At 62.3% G+C, this 17,492-nt stretch overlaps 2 protein-coding genes across 3 annotated transcripts; one reads left to right on the forward strand and one right to left on the reverse strand.

The window, feature by feature from the left end:
• Positions 1 to 2,361: 2,361 nt before the first annotated feature.
• Positions 2,362 to 5,717, forward strand: LOC100228856 (intestinal-type alkaline phosphatase). The gene is made up of 11 exons (XM_002191329.5): positions 2,362 to 2,486; positions 3,028 to 3,144; positions 3,257 to 3,372; positions 3,594 to 3,768; positions 3,911 to 4,083; positions 4,173 to 4,307; positions 4,394 to 4,466; positions 4,550 to 4,682; positions 4,793 to 4,986; positions 5,104 to 5,214; positions 5,302 to 5,717. The coding sequence occupies exons 1-11, from the start codon at positions 2,423 to 2,425 to the stop codon at positions 5,562 to 5,564; spliced, it is 1,554 nt and encodes a 517-aa protein (XP_002191365.5). The 5' UTR covers positions 2,362 to 2,422; the 3' UTR covers positions 5,565 to 5,717.
• Positions 5,718 to 16,231, reverse strand: ECEL1 (endothelin converting enzyme like 1). Of its 2 annotated transcripts, none has more exons than XM_030280357.4 (18): positions 15,376 to 16,231; positions 12,955 to 13,840; positions 11,669 to 11,737; positions 11,402 to 11,512; positions 10,737 to 10,829; positions 10,382 to 10,506; positions 9,766 to 9,988; positions 9,555 to 9,653; positions 9,383 to 9,457; positions 8,837 to 8,940; positions 8,567 to 8,625; positions 8,363 to 8,414; positions 8,187 to 8,254; positions 7,957 to 8,081; positions 7,654 to 7,719; positions 7,350 to 7,445; positions 6,751 to 6,827; positions 5,718 to 6,503 (listed from the first exon to the last, which is right to left on the reverse strand). In XM_030280357.4, exons 2-18 carry the CDS (start codon positions 13,696 to 13,698, stop codon positions 6,404 to 6,406), a joined length of 2,286 nt encoding a protein of 761 aa, XP_030136217.2. In that variant the 5' UTR covers positions 13,699 to 13,840; positions 15,376 to 16,231; the 3' UTR covers positions 5,718 to 6,403. The 2 variants fall into 2 exon arrangements, with proteins under 2 accessions (XP_030136217.2, XP_030136216.2); XM_030280356.4 differs by having other exon boundaries at positions 15,286 to 16,231.
• Positions 16,232 to 17,492: the final 1,261 nt, after the last annotated feature.

Consider the following 17,492-nt stretch of genomic DNA (forward strand, 5'->3'; position numbering starts at 1 on the left):
GGGCAAGTTCTTGGGGCAGTGGAAGGCCCATCCAAACTCCTCAAACTGCGGGACACTGCCCAGGACCCTGCCGGGAAAGGGAAGATGTGGTCCAGCAAGCACTTCCACTTGAGCTGCCAGGGCAGGCACTGAATGGGCATGCGGACCCCCACTCCATGCCACCCTGGAGGGAACCCCCTCCAGGCTTTCCAGCCTCCAACCAGGCAGCAGGGCAGGATGCCCCCACTGTCCTATGTCACCCCAGTGCCCAGCACTGTTGGCAGTGAGGTGACTTCTGTCTGCCAACCATGCTGGCTGCTGGTCCCTCTCCTGCTGTCCCCAAGGCATCGTTGTGCCCCCCTCACCTTCTCACTCTCCTCATCCTGCCCCAGGCAGAGGGTCAGTTTGGGCAGGGTCAGCCCGTCCTGGTCGATCTGGGGCAAGAGACGGGCAGTGGGTGAGCAGAGGGAGGGCACTGGGCTGAGCCAGGCACCCCTCGCCTTCCCTGTATCGCAGAGTGTCCCTGGTGGCCCTGGAGCTGAAGGATGGCAGTCTGCTGGAGCAGCCCCAGGAATGGGTATGTGGCTGCCTCAGTTTCCCTCCTGCTAGAGGCTGCTGGAGCTGCAGCAGGCAGCATGCAACAGGCTGGCAGTGCTGGGCAGAGAGCAGGCCCCTGCTCCATGGCCTGACCGGCACATAGGCTGCCTCATAGCCTGCCCTGTGCTGCCACCACTCTCTGCCCCATCCCTGCTCCCTGGTGTCCCCCACCTGCCCCATGGCCAGCCCCACTGCTGTGCTGCAGCCCACATGGCGAGCTGCATGGCCACCCTCACTCTTCACACACAGCCCTGCTGTGCTGTAACCACAGGCACAGCCTGCAAGCCATACACATCCCTTAGCACACTTGCACGTACCTGCACACTCGCACACACACAGGCACACAGGTAACTCGACCCTCTGGACAAACCTATGGATGCTCACATCCCTACACACGTGGCATCCACTTTACCCCTGTGTGCGCACACACACACACACACACACACACACACACACACACACACACACACAGAGTCAGGCACCCTCTCCTTCTTCTCTCTCAGTCTCAGCTCCCCACAGCTCACTTCACCAGCCCCGCTCTGCTCACACAGCTGCAACGCTGCCCACAAACCCAGGGGCACCTCCAGCCTTCCTCCCCCATGTCCTTCATCCCACCTGCCCCCTCTGCTTTCCTGGACTGGCGCTGAAACCTGCAGCCCTTGCACACAACGCAGGGCCCTCATACACCTGGGCACTCACACCCACCCCAAATCACACCCCTGAAACCCCACTGCAGAGATCATGCTGATGCAGGAGTGATGGGAGCTGCGACATGTCAGGGATCCAGACCCACAGCCTCATTTCTCCTCTTCCCCCTGCAGAGGACAAGGACTACAGACAGCAGGCAGCTGTGCCCCTGGAGACAGAGACTCACATTGGGGAAGACGTGGTGGTGCTGGCCCAGGGCCCCATGGGCCACCTCTTCCACGGGGTGCAGGAGCAGCACTACATCGCCCATGCCATGGCCTACGCTGCCTGCCTCGAGCCCTATGCCACAGAGCCTGGGTGCAGGGCAGCCCGCAGGGCCTCCCATGGCACACGCTGCTCCCCACAGCCCCTGCTCGCCCTCCTGGCCCTCTGCATGGCTGCCCTCACGGTGAGGGGCTGAGAGGCTCTGCCTGAGTCCCACTGTGCACAGGACCAAGGCATGCAATAAACACAGGCTGTTTTGTCTCCATCCGCTGTGCTGAGGGTCACAGCGGCCATCACCTCCGGACATGCTGCCCTGTGCCTGCCTCCACAGTTGCTGTGGCTCCTGGTTCTCCCCTGGGACCAGCAGTGGAGGCACTGGGGTGCAGGAGATGATGAAATGTCCCTGAGGGGAGGCAATGTCCTCCCCAGCTTTGCCTGGTTGGAGCACGGTACACACGGGTTGGTACATTCCTATAGAGGGCTGAGCAAGTAGCACAGTTTTAGTCTGCATCCATGGATTTACTGCTCATGGAAGCCTGGGAAGAGAGCAGGGTGCTCGGTGCACGAGTGAGCCCAGGTGCTCCCCATGCCCACCATTTTCCCAGGTCCAATGCTCAGCACTGCCCATGGCACCCCGGGACAGTGCATTGCCCTGCCTGGCACCACAGCACTGTGGCCAGGGCGGGATTTCCTTCCAGCACTGCACTTCCTCTTGTCCCTGCATCTGTCTGTGCCCCAAGCTCGTCTGTGCCAAGCACGGACAGGGCGCTGTGCCAAGGAGGTGACATCGGCCCAGGCCCACGGCCTTTGCACTCAGCCGAGATGTGGAGAACCCCTCCACACACCCTGCTAGGGCTGGTCCGCGTCCAAAGTCCCTCCCATATCTGCTGGATTTACAGGCACTGCCAGCAGCATTGGCCTGTCAGATCTCAGCATGCAGCTCCTGGCATCCCTCACCCTCTGCCTCTGCGTGGGGCTCAGCACCGCTGTCATCCCAGGTGGGGACAAGGATGGGCATGGGCGCCTGGCTGGCTGCGATGGGTGTCCAGGGCAGCAGGGTGTCAGCCTGGCTGGCCACAAGGAGGGCTTGGGGATGGGACCTGGGGCTGCCCAGCTGAAGAAGAATTAGTGGGGGTTATTTGGGCCTGCCCTTCTCGGGGTTTGGAACCATTTTCCCCACAGGTGTTTGCTTGCTTCTGTGCTGGGGCCTGGTCTGGGGGAAGTGCCTGTATCCTCTATCTCCACTTCCTACCATGGATTTGGCCCCACCCCACTCACCAGATGACTTCCCATGATGTCTGGTTTTGCTGGCCCCCCTTGTTCCCTGCCCCAGGAGCCTGGGGCCAGGCAGTCAGTGCAAGCCTGCTGGTCTCTCCCCTCCCCAAAAAGCCCCCTGAACCACCTGGTCCGTGGGACAGGAGGTCCCAGCATGGGAGTGCCCAGGGAACGAGGGATCCCTGGCTGTGGGTGCCCTTCAGGGGTGCCCCAGGGATGCTTGGGCTGTTGTGCTGGGACTGATGGGTGTTTGCGCTGTCCCAGCGGAGGAGGAGAATCCATCCTTCTGGTACAAGCAGGCAGCTGCAGCCATCGATGCCTCCTTAAAACTCAAGCCCAGGATACGGGAAGCCAAAAACCTCATCATTTTCCTTGGGGACGGTGAGTCCAGCTGGCACCCCAGCAAGCAGGCTGACATGGCCAGAACTCTGCTGTGCAGGATGTGTGCAGGGCACCTGGTCCAGAGGGTGACCAGGACTCTCTCTCTGCCCAGGATTTGGAATCCCCACCATCACAGCCACCCGCATCTTTAAGGCACAGCAGAGGGGGAAGCTGGGCCCTGAGACCCCTCTTGCCCTGGATGCCTTCCCCTATGTGGCTCTGTCTAAGGTAAATTCCAGCATGCTGGAAAGGGGCCATGGTGATCCTGGGCATGGGGCCATGGTGATCCTGGGCATGGGGCTGCTGGCAGCCCAGGGCTGCACGTACATTGTGCATGGGGTCCCTCGCCACCCCACACATGCCCATGGATGAGTGAATCAGCATGGCAGTGGGTGCTGGGGGAACACCTCACTGGGGACCCTAGCCCTGAGTCCTTCTGTCCTCGGCAGACCTACAATGTGGACAGGCAGGTCCCTGACAGCGCAGGGACAGCCACAGCCTATCTCTGTGGGGTGAAGGGCAACTACAAGACCATAGGGGTGAGCGCAGCCGCCCGCTTCTCGGAGTGCAGCACCACGGCCGGCAACGAGGTGATCTCCGTGCTGGAGCGAGCCCGCAAAGCTGGTAACGGGGGAGGCAGGGCTGCGGGGACCCTGTGGGGACAAGGGGTGCCCCACTGGGAGCTTTCGCCTCATGAGCATCCCATAGCTTGGTGGTGGGGACCCCGTGTTGCCCTTGGTGGGGCCTGATGAGCGGGCTTTGGCAGGGAAGGCAGTGGGCGTCGTGACCACGACACGGGTGCAGCACGCGTCGCCCTCGGGAACCTACGCTCACGTGGTGAACCGGGACTGGTACGCGGACGCCAGCATGCCCCAGGAGGCGCGGATGCAGGGCTGCAAGGACATCGCCTGGCAGCTGATCCACAATGTCGACATCAACGTGAGTGCCCACGCACGGGAGGAGGAGAGCAGGGACAGACCCCTCCCAGGGCACCCCCACTAACACTTCGTCCACCTCATCCCCTCCAGGTGATCCTGGGAGGCGGTCGGAAATACATGACCCCTGTGGGGATGCCGGACCCCGAGTACCCTGCCGACAGCAGGCAGAATGGGATCCGTGAGGATGGGCACAACCTCATCAACATGTGGCTGGAGGCACGGCCGGTGGGTGCTGCATCGGGGCCGCTCCTCTGCCCACTGCCCGGCACAGGGCCAGGCACCCACTGACCCCGTAAGGGATTTGCCCACAGGGTGCCCGCTATGTCTGGAACAGGACAGAGATGCTGGCTGCTGCCGCCGACCCCAACGTGAAGTATTTGATGGGTAACAAATGACCCCTGTGCCTGGACCCAACAGGCGTTGGGACACACAGGCACTGATGTTGTCCCCAACACATTCCCTCACAGGTCTCTTTGAACCCGGGGACACCAAGTACAACCAGGTGCGTAACACCACCCTGGACCCGTCACTCACCGAGATGACGGAGGCAGCCATCACCATCCTGAGCAGGAACCCCAAAGGCTTCTACCTCTTTGTGGAAGATAAGTTGGGGCTCGTGCCCCTGGGGCCAGTGAGAGGGGGCTGTAGGCTGGGGACAGGAGGTGTGTGTGCTGCTGTCGGCCCCCAGCCCACCGTGGGTGCCGATCTGCAGGTGGTAGAATCGACCACGGCCACCATGAAGGTTCACCCCATAAGGCACTGACGGAGGCTGTGGAGTTTGACCAGGCCATTGAGCGGGCAGGAACCATGACAGATGAGGCTGAGACCCTCACCGTCATCACAGCTGACCACTCGCACGTCTTCGCCTTCGGTGGCTACACCCTGCGTGGCTCCTCCATCTTCGGTGGGGCTCTGCCCTCTCCTGGGGACTGCCAGCCCTGTGGCACCCTGACTATGGCCATCGGGATGACATGGGTGTTCCATGGCTGATCCTCCTCCTCCCCTATTTCCCCTTCCACAGCCCTGGGCCAAAAGAAAACCACCGACGGGAAGAACTACACATCAATTCTCTATGGGAATGGGCCAGGATACCGAGGTGGTGTACGGCCCAATGTGGACCCAGCCACAGCAAGTAAGGGCACAGGGACCATGGCTGGGAGGTGGGGTGTTGCTGAGGGCCATCACTGTCCCCCCTCACATCTTTCTTTTCCCTCCCCAGTGCAGTTCGATTACCAGCCACAGGCGGCTGTGCCCCTGGAGTCAGAGACCCATGGTGGTGAGGACGTGGCCATCCTGGCCAAGGGCCCCATGGCCCACCTCTTCCACGGGGTGCAGGAGCAGACCTATGTAGCTCACGCCATGGCCTACGCCGCCTGCATCGAGCCCTACACCGACTGCCGCCAACGGGACTCTGCCCCTGGCATCCGCGCCACCCCCCTGGCCCTGCTCCTGCCTGCCCTCCTTCTGCCCCTCTTCCGCTGACCCCATGTCCCCAGGGCACCCCACACGGCCTCCCTCCCCATGCTGTGGCACGTGTTGGCAGCTTTCTGAAGCACCCCTGGTGTGGATGCAGCAGCCATGGGGACACCAAATCGCGGGCAGTGGGGTGATCAATAAACACACAGTGTGACCCTGTGGGAGAGGCGTGTTGGTGCAGTGGGAGTGCCTGTGCCATGTGGGCAGGGCTGGGGGTGCTGCCCACTGCCCCCATTCCCTGGCCATGGCCCCTGGCAGCCACCCAGCATATCCAGTGCTTTATTGACCAGAAACAGCAGAAAAAAATACAGCAGTGTCCGTGTGCATGTGCTCCCGGGCAGGCTGGCACCGCCCGGCCCGGCTGCACCACTGTGCCCCACCTCGGCGGGGCTGCTGCATGGACAGGAGGGGGCTGGCACGGGGAGGAGGGCACCGTGCAGGGGAGGCTTTTGGCATGGGGCAGGCCCTTGGGAACTCTGGAGTCCTCCCCCTGCCTTGACTGATGCTGGGATGGATGTGGTAGGGCTGGGTGAAGGGTTTGGGCTAGGTGGACAGAAAAGGGGGCACAGGGGTGCCTGGGCGTGCCCTTGTTCCTCCATGGAACAAGGTGTTCCTCAGCGCGCAGGGCAGCGGATGGGAGGTGGATGGGCAGGAGGCAGCTGCCCGGCCCGAGTGTCTCTGCTGCCTACACCCCTAGGGCAGTGCCTGCCTTTGGGGTGACCCCCCGTGGCACCCCTTTACCTGGACAATAGGAAGGGGAGATGGGAAGTTGGGCAGTGGGCACAGGGTGTCACTTAGGCAGGGGAGGGGATGGAGGGTCCCAGCCTGCTGGAGTGGGATCGGCCTCACCACACTGAGCACTTGTGCACTGGGTTCATGGGCGAGTTCTTGGGGCAGTGGAACACCCGTCCAAACTCCTCAAACTGTGAGACACTGCCCAGGACCCTGCCAGGAGAGGGGAGGAGCTCAGATCTGGGCACCCCCTGCCCCCTGGCACTGCTGCCTCGCACCCCACTCACAGCAAGTGCTCACCCCAGCAGCACCCCAGCCCTGCCCCAGGGATGTCACCCAAGCTCTGCTGGCACCCGCCTTCCAAAGGAGTGCTCATCCCACTTTGCACAACACTGTCATCTGTGGGGAAGGCTGGCACCCACCATGCCCCAAGTCCACCCCATTTTGGGAGCACCCATACCTGTAGTGCTCCGGGGCGTGCTTGTCTGTCAGCACCTGCAGGTAGATGGACTGGGATCTCCGCTTGATGCACCAGTTCTGCAGAGAACAAAGGTTCCATGGACAAACCCCATGGGGCAGCCTGGGTCCTGGCAACCACCAGGACACCATGGCCCTTCTGGCTGCTGGGGATTGGGAGCAATTGTGCCCTGATTGAATTTGTTTTTGTAGGGTCTCCCAGGAGCCTGTGTTCATGGTCTGAGTGGGTTGGGAGAGCATGGAGTCACGTTTGTTATTGTAGGGTCTCCGGGGTTGTTAGCTGCCTGGCGGCAGGGTTTCCCAGAATTTTGGGATCAAATGTATTTGTTACTGTGGAGCTTCTGAAGTCATGGGGAACATACTAATTTATTATTGTAGAGTCCACAGGAGCAGCAGGGCAGTGTGGGGTTCAGGGCTGAGCTCTGTACCTGAGCCCAGGATCTGCTGATGCAGCTGAGTCCAGCTCCTGGCCATTGGCCCTGTGCCCGCAGGGTTCTCTCCCACCCCTTTGGGCTGCTGGCCCCACACAAGGTGACCCTCCTGCCCCAATAGCTGTTACGTGTGAGGAGGACAGGGGCTCACCTGGGCAAAGGCGATGAAGAAGAGCTGGTCGTGTGTGTACTTCATGTGGTGCAGGGGGTGCTCAGGGCCGTGCTCCCGCACCCACTTCTGGTAGGCCTGGAGAACAAGGGATGCCCTCAGCATGGCCTGGCCACTCCCCAAACCCACCCTGGACCCCCCCAAGCCCCCAGCCACTGGCAATCAGGATCGAGCCCATCCCTGGCTGCAGGGAGTAAGGAGGGGTTGGGGGGTCTCCTCCCACTCAACAGGGATGGCAGAAGCAGCTGCCCATGGCTGTGACACCCGGGGAGGGGGGGACACTTACGTAGTAGGCGAGTTTGAGCCCCCCCATGTCAGCGATGTTCTCCCCCAGTGTGTGTTTGCCATTCACCTGCCGAGAGAGGAGAAATGCCAGCATGAACAGAGGTGTCCCCATCCCTACGTTGGCACTGAGGCTGCTGCAGCCCTGAGGAATTTTCCAGCTAAGGTGTGATGAATTGTTGGGTCCCAGGGCTGGGCAGGGCAGAGTCAGTTCTCCTGCAGACACCCAGCCCTAAGCGATGGGGCAGCAGGGACCCCACTGTGAGACAGCTGTACCCTGCTGGGCAGTGCCCAGAGGGGGTCTCACCCTCTGGTTGTAGACGGTGAAGTTGTCGTAGAGGTTGACGATGCACTGTGCCTTCTTCAGGAACTTGCTGTATGAGCGCTCTGTCCACCAGTGCACCAGGTTCCCGTGCCGGTCATACTGTCCCCCTGTTGAGGCAGCCCCACCTCCAGTAGTCCCAAGGGACCCAGGCGTCCTGCCTGGCTGCCTCAGCCCATCCTCACATCCGGGCAGGATACAGGAGGGACACTCACCCCAGTCATCGTAGCCATGGGTCAGCTCGTGCCCAATGATGGTGCCAATCCCACCATAGTTCAGTGACCTGTTGTGTGGGGAACAGAGGTGAGAGGGTGGAGAGCATGGTGCTGGCAGGGATGGGGGTGACCCCATGAGATGGCAACCCCCGGCCAACCCCCAGCCCCACACTCACTGCGGGAACTCGGGGTCGTAGAGTGTGGGCTGCAGGATGCCAGCAGGGAACACTGGGGACACAGGAGAACATTGCAGTTGGGTGTCACCCTGCCCTGTACCCACCCACAGCATCATCCAGCACCACGGGGCCCTGGGCCTTGCCCCCATCCCAGATCCTCCCTGCTCCCTCCCCAAGGGCGGATCGGGGGCAGACAGTGCTTACCCATCTGGTTCTTGTTGGGCAGGTAGTAGGCGTTCAGGGCCTGGGGAGGCAGCAGCCACCTGCGAGGAGAGACAGCAGTGCTGGGCTGCACAACACCGAGGGACATGGAAGTGCCATCCCTCTGCACAGCTGGGGAACAGGGGGGCACTCCTGGCATCCCTGTGCCCTTCGTCCTACAGCCTGTGGGCTGCATCCGGGCATGGGGTCAGGGGACACTGGTGGCACCATGCTGGGCCCCTCCATGTCACCCCAGGGCAAGGGGATACCCACGCGGACTTATCCACCTCCTGCCGGATCTTCTTCACTGAGAGCCTGATGCTGAAGGCAATGCTGTTGAGGATGTTCTTGAAGTAGGTCTTCTCATCCACCTCAAACTGGGGGGGCACAGCCACATCAGGGGAGATGCCAGCCCCAAGGCTGTGGAGGGCAGGCCTGTGGTGTCCTCCCACCCCTGTGAACCTTGGCAACTGTATGGCTGTGTCACAAGTGTGTTCTCATGTCCCATGCTCTGTGACCACAGGGGCAGCTGCTTCTCTGTCAGCTCCGTGACGCCCCTGAGCCACCCCAGCACCACCAGCCCTTGCCAAGGATGGGGCTGAGCTCTGGGAGCTGCAATGTGGGCAAGGAGACATCATCCCAGACCCCAGGGACTGTATGGCACTGCTGGTGTGGGGCACCCTGCCAGCAGTGAGCACAGTGAGCACCAGGAGGGAGCTTGTATTGGGGTGGCATCTCCACAGAGCCTGATGCAGAAATGGGGACTATCTTCCCCCACCATGTGCCCATGTCCTCACATGCTCCCGGGCTATCCCTTGCCTCATACTCCTTGTTGATGGCCTCTGGCTTCAGGAGGAAATCGGGGTACCCAATCATCACCATCATATAGCGGAGCTGTGGGCAAAATGAGTGGTGGGTTCAGGCCCCTACCCCATGTGCCCCCACACTGGTGATGGAGCCAAAGACAGGAGTGTGTGCTAGGGGCCACTACCTTGGCCCTGGCTGCTCTCCGTGTTTCCTCATCCATCCAGTCCAGCTCATCCAGGCGCTGGTCGAGGATGTATTTGATGTCCTCCACCAGCTGCTGCACCTATGGTGGGTCACCACGGTGCTGGCACGGCATCCCCACCATCCATCACTGGCCAGACAGCCCTTGGTGGGGGCAGCAGGCACTTTGGCAAGGTGATGGGAGCATCACTTACCTTGGCTTTGCTGGCAGAGGAGAAGTGCTCCTCAACGAAGAGAGCTCCCAGGGCCATGCCGAAGTGCTTGTTGGCCTGGCTCAGGCAGACCTTACCCGGCTCCAGCTGCTTCTCGCTGCCCTCCATCTCCTTGGAGAGCTCGTGGATGGCATCGCGGAAGGGGGTGGAGAGGTGCTCGCTCAGCACCACCACGATGCGCCACAGCATGTAGTTGTGAAGGATCCTGTGACAGGGACGGCAGCAGCCCTCAGCATGTCCCCAGGCACAGGGGAGGGTGGGAACATGTGCCAGGATGGGGACGCCCTGCTCGGGGACACCTCTGCTCAGGGACACAGGGGGCCATGGCTGGTGGGGGCACAGGGACATCTGGCACCATGTCCCTCCCTGACGTGTGATGAGTCTGCTGATCTCTAGCATGAGTGGCTCAGCAGGTGTCCAGGCACCACCAGGATGCTCTGGGGCTCACCACAGCGCCTTTTCCCACAAGCTTTCCCAGATTTCCTGTGCCCAGCACCAGGAGGAGGGTGATGGTGGGAGGTTCAAGGCACAGCTGTCCTGTGCCCCCTGCCAGGCTGGGAAAGGTGCCAGGGGCACAGGGGGTGCCAGCCCCCCTCACCTGCTGGGTGTCACACGGATGAGGTTGGACACCTTGTGCATGTAGTCGGTGGCCAGCAGCACCACCTCCTCCTCCTCCGAGAAGTTGTCGTGGAAGATGCGGTCCAGCAAGCGCTTCCACTTGAGCTGCCAGGGCAGGCACTCTGTCAGGGGGCATGGGGACCCCCACTCCATGCCACCCTGGAGGGGACCCCCTCCAGGCTTTCCAGCCTCCCACCAGAGGAGTGCATTATCCTCAAGTGGATTTAACTGGGACAGGTGGTGGGCATTAAGGGCATGGAGCAGGGGGACAGGGACAAGTGTGGGGCAAAGGAAGATGGGGGACAGGCTGACAGGCTGGCACCAGGGGTACTCACAGTGGGAGTGATGCGCTGCAGCTCGGCCAGGGTCACTTTGTGGTACATGCTGCCGACGTCCCTCCGCACGTCGTCATACTCGGACACCGTGATCTGCACAGGGTGGGCATGGCTGTCATCATCCCACTGCCCGCCTTGAGGGTGACACAGGGATAGTACACTGGGATGGGGCACAGGTATGGGCAACAGGGCATCTCTGATGTGGGTATTGACCCACATCCTTCCCCAGGAACCCTCTGCTGCCAGTGGGACCCTGAGGGCTGGTCAGAAGGTCCCAAGAAACTGGGTTATCTGAAGAATGGCTACACATGTCCCACCAACGTCCAGACTAAGGTCCCCAAGACCTGGATATAGAGTTTACAAGGGCCCAGAGTGCTCTCACAAGGAACAGATGTGGGGCTGGAGAGGTTATCCCAAGGGCTGGGAATGGGAGTTTTCAGGATGTGGGACTGGGTCCCTGAAGCTCTGCTGTGAGGTCCTGAAGAGGATGAGATTCCCCAAGTTCCAGGTCTGAAGGTCCCCAAGGGCTGGGAGTGGAAGTCCCCATGGAGGGATTGGAAAGAGATTGCTCAGGAGCAGATATGGATGTCCCCAAAACTCTGTGACTGAGATGTCCAAGGGCTGGACAAGGGCACCCCAAAGTTCATGGTATGCATCCCCCTCACATTGGCGAGGTGCTGCTCCAGCTGCAGGATTTCCTGGGCTTTCTGCTCCACATTCTCAGCCCCCAGGAGGGTGAGCAGTCGCTCCATGAACACTCGGTATGCGGCCAGGATCTGTTCAGGGGGAAGGGATGCTCAGGGCCACCCCCCACTGTCCTATGTCACCCCAGTGCCCAGCACTGCTGGCAGTGAGGTGCCCTCTGTCTGCCAACCATGCTGGCTGCTGGTCCCTCTCCTGCTGTCCCCAAGGCATCGTTGTGCCCTCCTCACCTTCTCGCTCTCCTCATCCTGCCCCAGGTAGAGGGTACGTTCGGGCAGGGTCAGCCCGTCCTGGTCGATCTGGGGCAAGAGACGGGCAGTGGGTGAGCAGAGGGAGGGCGCTGGGCTGAGCCAGGCACCCCTTCCTCCCCCATGTCCTTCCTCCCCCATGTCCTTCCTCCCCCCTGCCCCCTTTGCTTTCCCGGACGGGCGCTGAAACCTGCAGCCCTCGCACACACCGCAGCCCCTCATACACCCCGTCCGCTCACACCCATCCCAAATCACACCCCCCGACCCCCAAGCCCTGACCCCCAGCCCTGGCTGTCGCACCCATCTCTCCGCACGCCCACGGGGTGCCACCCCGCGCTCTCGGGCCCCGCTCCGCCCTTTCCCTGGGACAGACGCTCCCTCTAGTGTCACACACGCGCGGCCGGAGCGGGCAGCGAGCCGCCCCGGCCCCGCACAGCCGCTCACACTGCCATCCCACAGCCCCTCACACCCACATCCCACAGCCCCTCACACCCACATCCCACAGCCCCTCCGTCTCACAGGGAGCAGGGCGGCTCGTCTCCACCGCTGTGTCCCCCCGCTGCCCTCGCCATCACCACCACCTCGCCCCCACCACGCCATTACCATGCGCACCCGTGCCCACCCTTCCCCTGCCCACCTCCTTGCCCATCACCGACCCCACCACGCATCCCCGCTGTGCCATTGCTGTACTCCCACCATGCCCACCAGTGCACCCCATGCCCACCAAGAGACTTGGCCAGCCAGATAAAGCCCACCTGTATTCTGCTGGTACCTCAGGGTGAGTGATGTGGTCTGGCAGGGGTGGGAAAGACTGAGAAAGCCATGGGAAAATGCCCTGGCACATTTGGTGGGCATCTCCCTGCCTCTGCCTGGGTCTTGCCCCCTGTGTACAGCTGGCAGCCACAATGCCAAGGTGAGGGGCTCGGCTGCCAGCACTCTGGAGACCCTGGTGCCCTGCTGGGCTCTCTGCAGCACCCAGGCAGACGGCACTGCCTCACTCGGTGCATCCCTCTGCCCGTGTCCCCAGCCCTGTCCTGGAGGTGCCACCCTCACCCCAGGGTAGTCTGACACAGGGGTCCCATGCTGGAAAGACAGGAGGGTCCCCAGGGACAGGAGGGGTCCCCACCCCAGCCATCTGCTATAGCCAAGCCCAGGCGCTGCGCAGGCACTCAGTGCCTCTGCAACGAGGACAGTGACATCAGGCAGGTGTCAGCGGCACTGCTGGGTGGCTGGGGCAGGGGACAGCCGCAGGGGCACGGTGCCCTCACCCGGATGACGTAGCGGGAAGTGTTCCTCTCGTCCAGGCTGACAGTGAGGGAGAAGAGCACGGCCGCACTGTAGACGCCCTGTGTCTTGTAGAGCAGCTCGTTGATGTCCCTGCGGTCCGGAGGGGCATCCCAGCCACCGCAGTCCCCAATGACCTCCAGCATGGGCCGGGGGCCGAGCCGATCGATCTCAGCCCGGTCCAGGCACGAGCGGAAAAACTCCTTGACCTTCCTCTCTGCCGAGTCGCGGGCTCGGCGCCGCACGGGGCGGCTCAGCAGCGCCCGCAGCTTGGCCTCGTTCTGCTCGGCGATGGCCCCGATGGTGCCGTACACCAGCTTGTCCTCAGGGATGCCGTGTCGCCGGAGCCAGCCGCCACAGGCGAAGGAGTAGAAGTCCTGGCAAGGGTCAATGGTAGCATCCATGTTGGCATTTAGGAAGCGGGATGCCCGCAGGAAGGCCTTCTTCTCCTGGCACCCCTCCAGGCAGTAGCTGTCCCCTTCGGTCGCCAGGTACTTGAGGACCAACATGCACGTCAAGATGACGCAGAGCCCCACAGCGAAGACCAGCCCTGAGAGCAGACAGACCTCCCGGCGGCTCCAGCGTGGCAGCCCCCCACGGCGCTTCTTGGCCCCCGCGCCCAGCTGGAGGGCGAAGCCGTTGGGCAGGGTCCCGCTCTGGTACTTGCTCACGTACTTCACCTCCTGAAACTCATCATAGTGTGCTGTCAACGAGTAGGTCTTCTCCATGGCCGGGAATGGGGCTCCCTGCCAGCAGCGCTGGTGCAGGGGGCTCAGGGCAGGCGGAGGGCAGGCTCAGGCAGCCCACAGTTCATGCCGGAGCCGTGCCTGCCACGGGGAAGTGGTGATGTCCGGGTGAGTAAGGAAGCTCCTGGAAAAGGCAGAGGAGATGGATAAGGGGGGGTTGGGAGGAGCAAGGGTGGGGGGGTTGCTTCTTTTCATCATGGCTGCCTGTATATCCATCCCCTTATGTGCCCCACTGCTGGCACTGAGATTGTCCATAGTGCCAGGAGCTTCGTGGCACCTCTACCCCATGGCTGTCCCCTCTGCTAGTTCCTTTGGTGACAGGGCAGGTCATCTGCATGCAGGACACCTGCATGATGGCAGGTTTCAGTCTCTGGCACAGCTAATCTCACACCCCCCACACCCACACAGCGCTCCAGCCAGAGCACCCACGCTGGGTGGATGTCCGAGGCGTTCCAGTAAACCCAAACTCAGCACCATGAGACCCCTTCCCAACCAGGGGAGCACAGGGCAGCCGGTCTCTCTGGGTGGGGTATGGATGGGGTGAGCAGCCTCATCCATGGGAAGAGGGGCTTTGGGGAGAATTGTGAGGGGAGCTGTTGGGTTGGGGTGCCGTGGGCTGGGTCAGGTTGTGTGGCCCCACGTTGGGTTGCACGGATGGTGCTGCGCCGTGGCGGGCGGTGTTGCATTGTGCTGTGTGGGGTGGTGGTGCGCCGTGTTGCATTGCATTGTGTCAAATCGTGGCACAGTGCGTGATGTGCGAACAAAGTTAATTCCAGTCTGGGGGGAACCCTGCACCCCGTGGACACATCACAACATTCCCCCACAATCACCACCACGATCCACCCAACCCCTCTCCTCTGGCTGGTGCACGGCAGGCAGGGGTGTCTGCCAGGGTGACATGCTGGGGAGGAGGGGGTCTGCCCACGGGGAAAGGAGGGTGGGCACATAAATGGGTTGGGGGGGATTCAAAAAGAGATCCCGCTTCTTGCTTGGTGCAGAATGGTATCTGGATTTGCAGGTGGGGGAAGACGGGTTGGGGACAAAAAGCTGCTCGGGAGGTGGCCAGTATCCCCACATCGGGGCTCCCCCGCACCCCCATTCCTTCCACAACTTGGGCAAAGTTGTGCCCCGGCGCAGCAGCCCGGCAGTGCCCGTGCCAGGGAGCTGCTGCCGTCGGAAAGTTAGCGGGGACAGCAGCCGGCACGGCAAAGCGTGGGGGAGCCAGGGGCTGCCCGGGGAGCTCGAGGGATGCTGCTCAGTACGCTGCCCGAGATGCTCAGGGGACGCTCGAGGGTTCCCGGGGGATGCTGCCCGCGATGCTCGGAGGATGCTGCCCGCCCAGGATGTTCGGGAAGGCGCTTGCCGGGATGGTAGGGAAATGCTCGCGAGGTGCTAGGGAGATGCCGGCCGGGATGATGCCTTTGGTGCTCGGGGGCATGCTCGAGGATTGCTCGAGGAACGCTCGGGAAGTGCTCCCCGGGATGATGCCCGGGATATTCGGGGGATACTCGGGGAGTGCTCGCCGGTAGATACGGGGACTGCTTCCCGAACTGCTCGCGGGGTGCTCACCGAGGTACTGGAGGGATGCTGGGGGGATGATCTTCGTTTTGCTGCCCGGGGATTACGCGGATGCTTGAGGGTCGCTCGTCGTTTGCTCACCGAGATACTTGGAAGATGCTCCCGGGATGCTGGGGCGCCGCTGCCGGGATGCTCGGGGACGCTGTCCGGGATGTTCGGGGGGCCCTGGGGGTGCTCAGCGGCTCTCTCAGGGGGTGCCAGGAGGCTGCTGGGGGCCGGCCGACCCCGCGCCACCCGTCCGGCTGCGCGCCCCGCGCTCCGCTCCGCGCCCCGCGCCGCGGCTGGCGGAGCGGCGGGGCCGGAGGGAGGCGGCGGGGCGGGGAGGGGGTGGTGTCTCCAGCCCGGCTCTCCCGCAGGCCAGGCTCCATTAACGAGATTATTATGCAAAAGAAGCAGCCCTGTGCCACCCGCCAGCCTTACCTCATCCTCGCTGGCGGGGAGGTAGGGCAGAGGTGTCCCTGCGCCCCTTCACCCCGGGGGAGCTGGCACAGGGCTGGCAGTGCCAGTCCGCCTGGCACTTCCCGTGCAGGGACCCTGCCGCCATCCCCCGGCAGCCGGACACCCGGGAGGGACACGGGTGGGCACGGCCGACGGCCTGTGCCAGGAGCATCCCGGCGGCACGGCACCCCCTCTCTGCCCGGGCACCCTGGGGGGCTCGGCACGGCCCTGTCCCGTTCTGCCAGAGTGGGTGCAAGGGGACAGGACTGTGGGTGGGCAGGAGACAGAGCCTGAAAGGCTCCGGGTGAGAGGGTGGGCACTGGGGGGGTGGCAGGGGTGGCACGAGGAGGGAGCCATGCATTCAAACACACATGCTAAAGGTCCGGGAATATTAAACTGCATTGCAGATAAATCCCCAACATAAATATCGTGAGCTGCTCTGCCACGGGGGGGCCCAGCAAGGAGATTTATAGCCCAGCAATTCCCACGGTGGCCCCCTGCAGTGCCTGGGTACTGTGGACCCCCATGACCTGTTGTGTTCAGGGTGCCCTGCTACCCTCACTCTCCTGTGCCAGCACATCCCTGGGTGCTCAGAGTGGGCTCTGGGTCTCCTGGGTGCTGGGGAGGGACAGCACATACTGGGTGCTGTGCTGTGGCATGGGGTCCTGCTTGTCATGGCACAGGTGGCTCACTGATGAGGGACCTGCTGTCTTGTCCTGTGGGTACTGTGGGCTGGCCCCAGGCACAGCTCATGGTGCCTGGGGCTGCTGAGGCTGCTCTTTCCTGTGCTGGGCTGCTGGCCATGGCCCAGGCACGGTGCCTTCTGCAGCAGCCAGACCCAGCATCACCTGCACAGGCAGTGGCACACGTGTGCATCACATGTACACCCACACACACTGACATGCACCAGCACAGACACACACTGCGTCTTCACACACATTCTCACAATTAAGCACTCACTGCCATCCATGTGTACCTGGCACACTAAACACAAACTCAGGTGTTGCGGCTCAGCTTCCGTGGGGCACACGTCAAGGCAGAGAGAATTATGAATCCCACGAGAGACACCTCAGGCTCAGGCATCCTAAGCAACCAGGTATCACCAACCCCAGAGGGATGCAAGGGCATCCAGTCAGGCTGCTTCATGGGTGGGCACAGGGAATCCAATCCTGCTGCTCATGAGGGTGCTGGCTGGAAGACAGGAGCATGGGACTCCCCATGCCTGCACTTACCCAGGCCTGAGACACACTTGGTACCTTGGTTGGAGCATGATGGATGCACATGGGGGGGCAGGGAGGGCCTGGTGTTATTAACAGCCCTGGGTAGTGCTCCAACAGGGCTGTAAAAATTAAAGGCGTGTGGATATAAAATAATGGATAAATCTGAGCTGGCCGCAGAGTGCTGCGGTGTCCCGCAGGTGTTGGCATCTCAAAAAGCCTGGGTACAGCAGGTGTGGGATGGGCACCTGTGGGTAACTATGGGGCATCAGGCAGTGCCTGCACCCTCTTCCAATTGCTGACTTTCCCAAAAAAGCCCATTGAGTGCCCTGAGAGGATATGCAGGCAGTCCCAACCTGTGGAACTGGTACTGCAAGACAAGCAGCTGCTGCTGGAGCTGGAATGGAAGAAAAGAGCTTACCCCTTTGCAGACTGGGCTGGGGGACAGGGCACCTGCTTCTGGATGCCCAAGCACTGCCCAGCCCACGCAACAGCAGGATCCGTGCCATGGGGCCAACACACCCAAGAGATCACCAGGTGGGT

Source organism: Taeniopygia guttata, chromosome 9 (assembly GCF_048771995.1).
Source record: "Taeniopygia guttata chromosome 9, bTaeGut7.mat, whole genome shotgun sequence".
Taxonomy (NCBI): Eukaryota; Metazoa; Chordata; class Aves; order Passeriformes; family Estrildidae; genus Taeniopygia; species Taeniopygia guttata.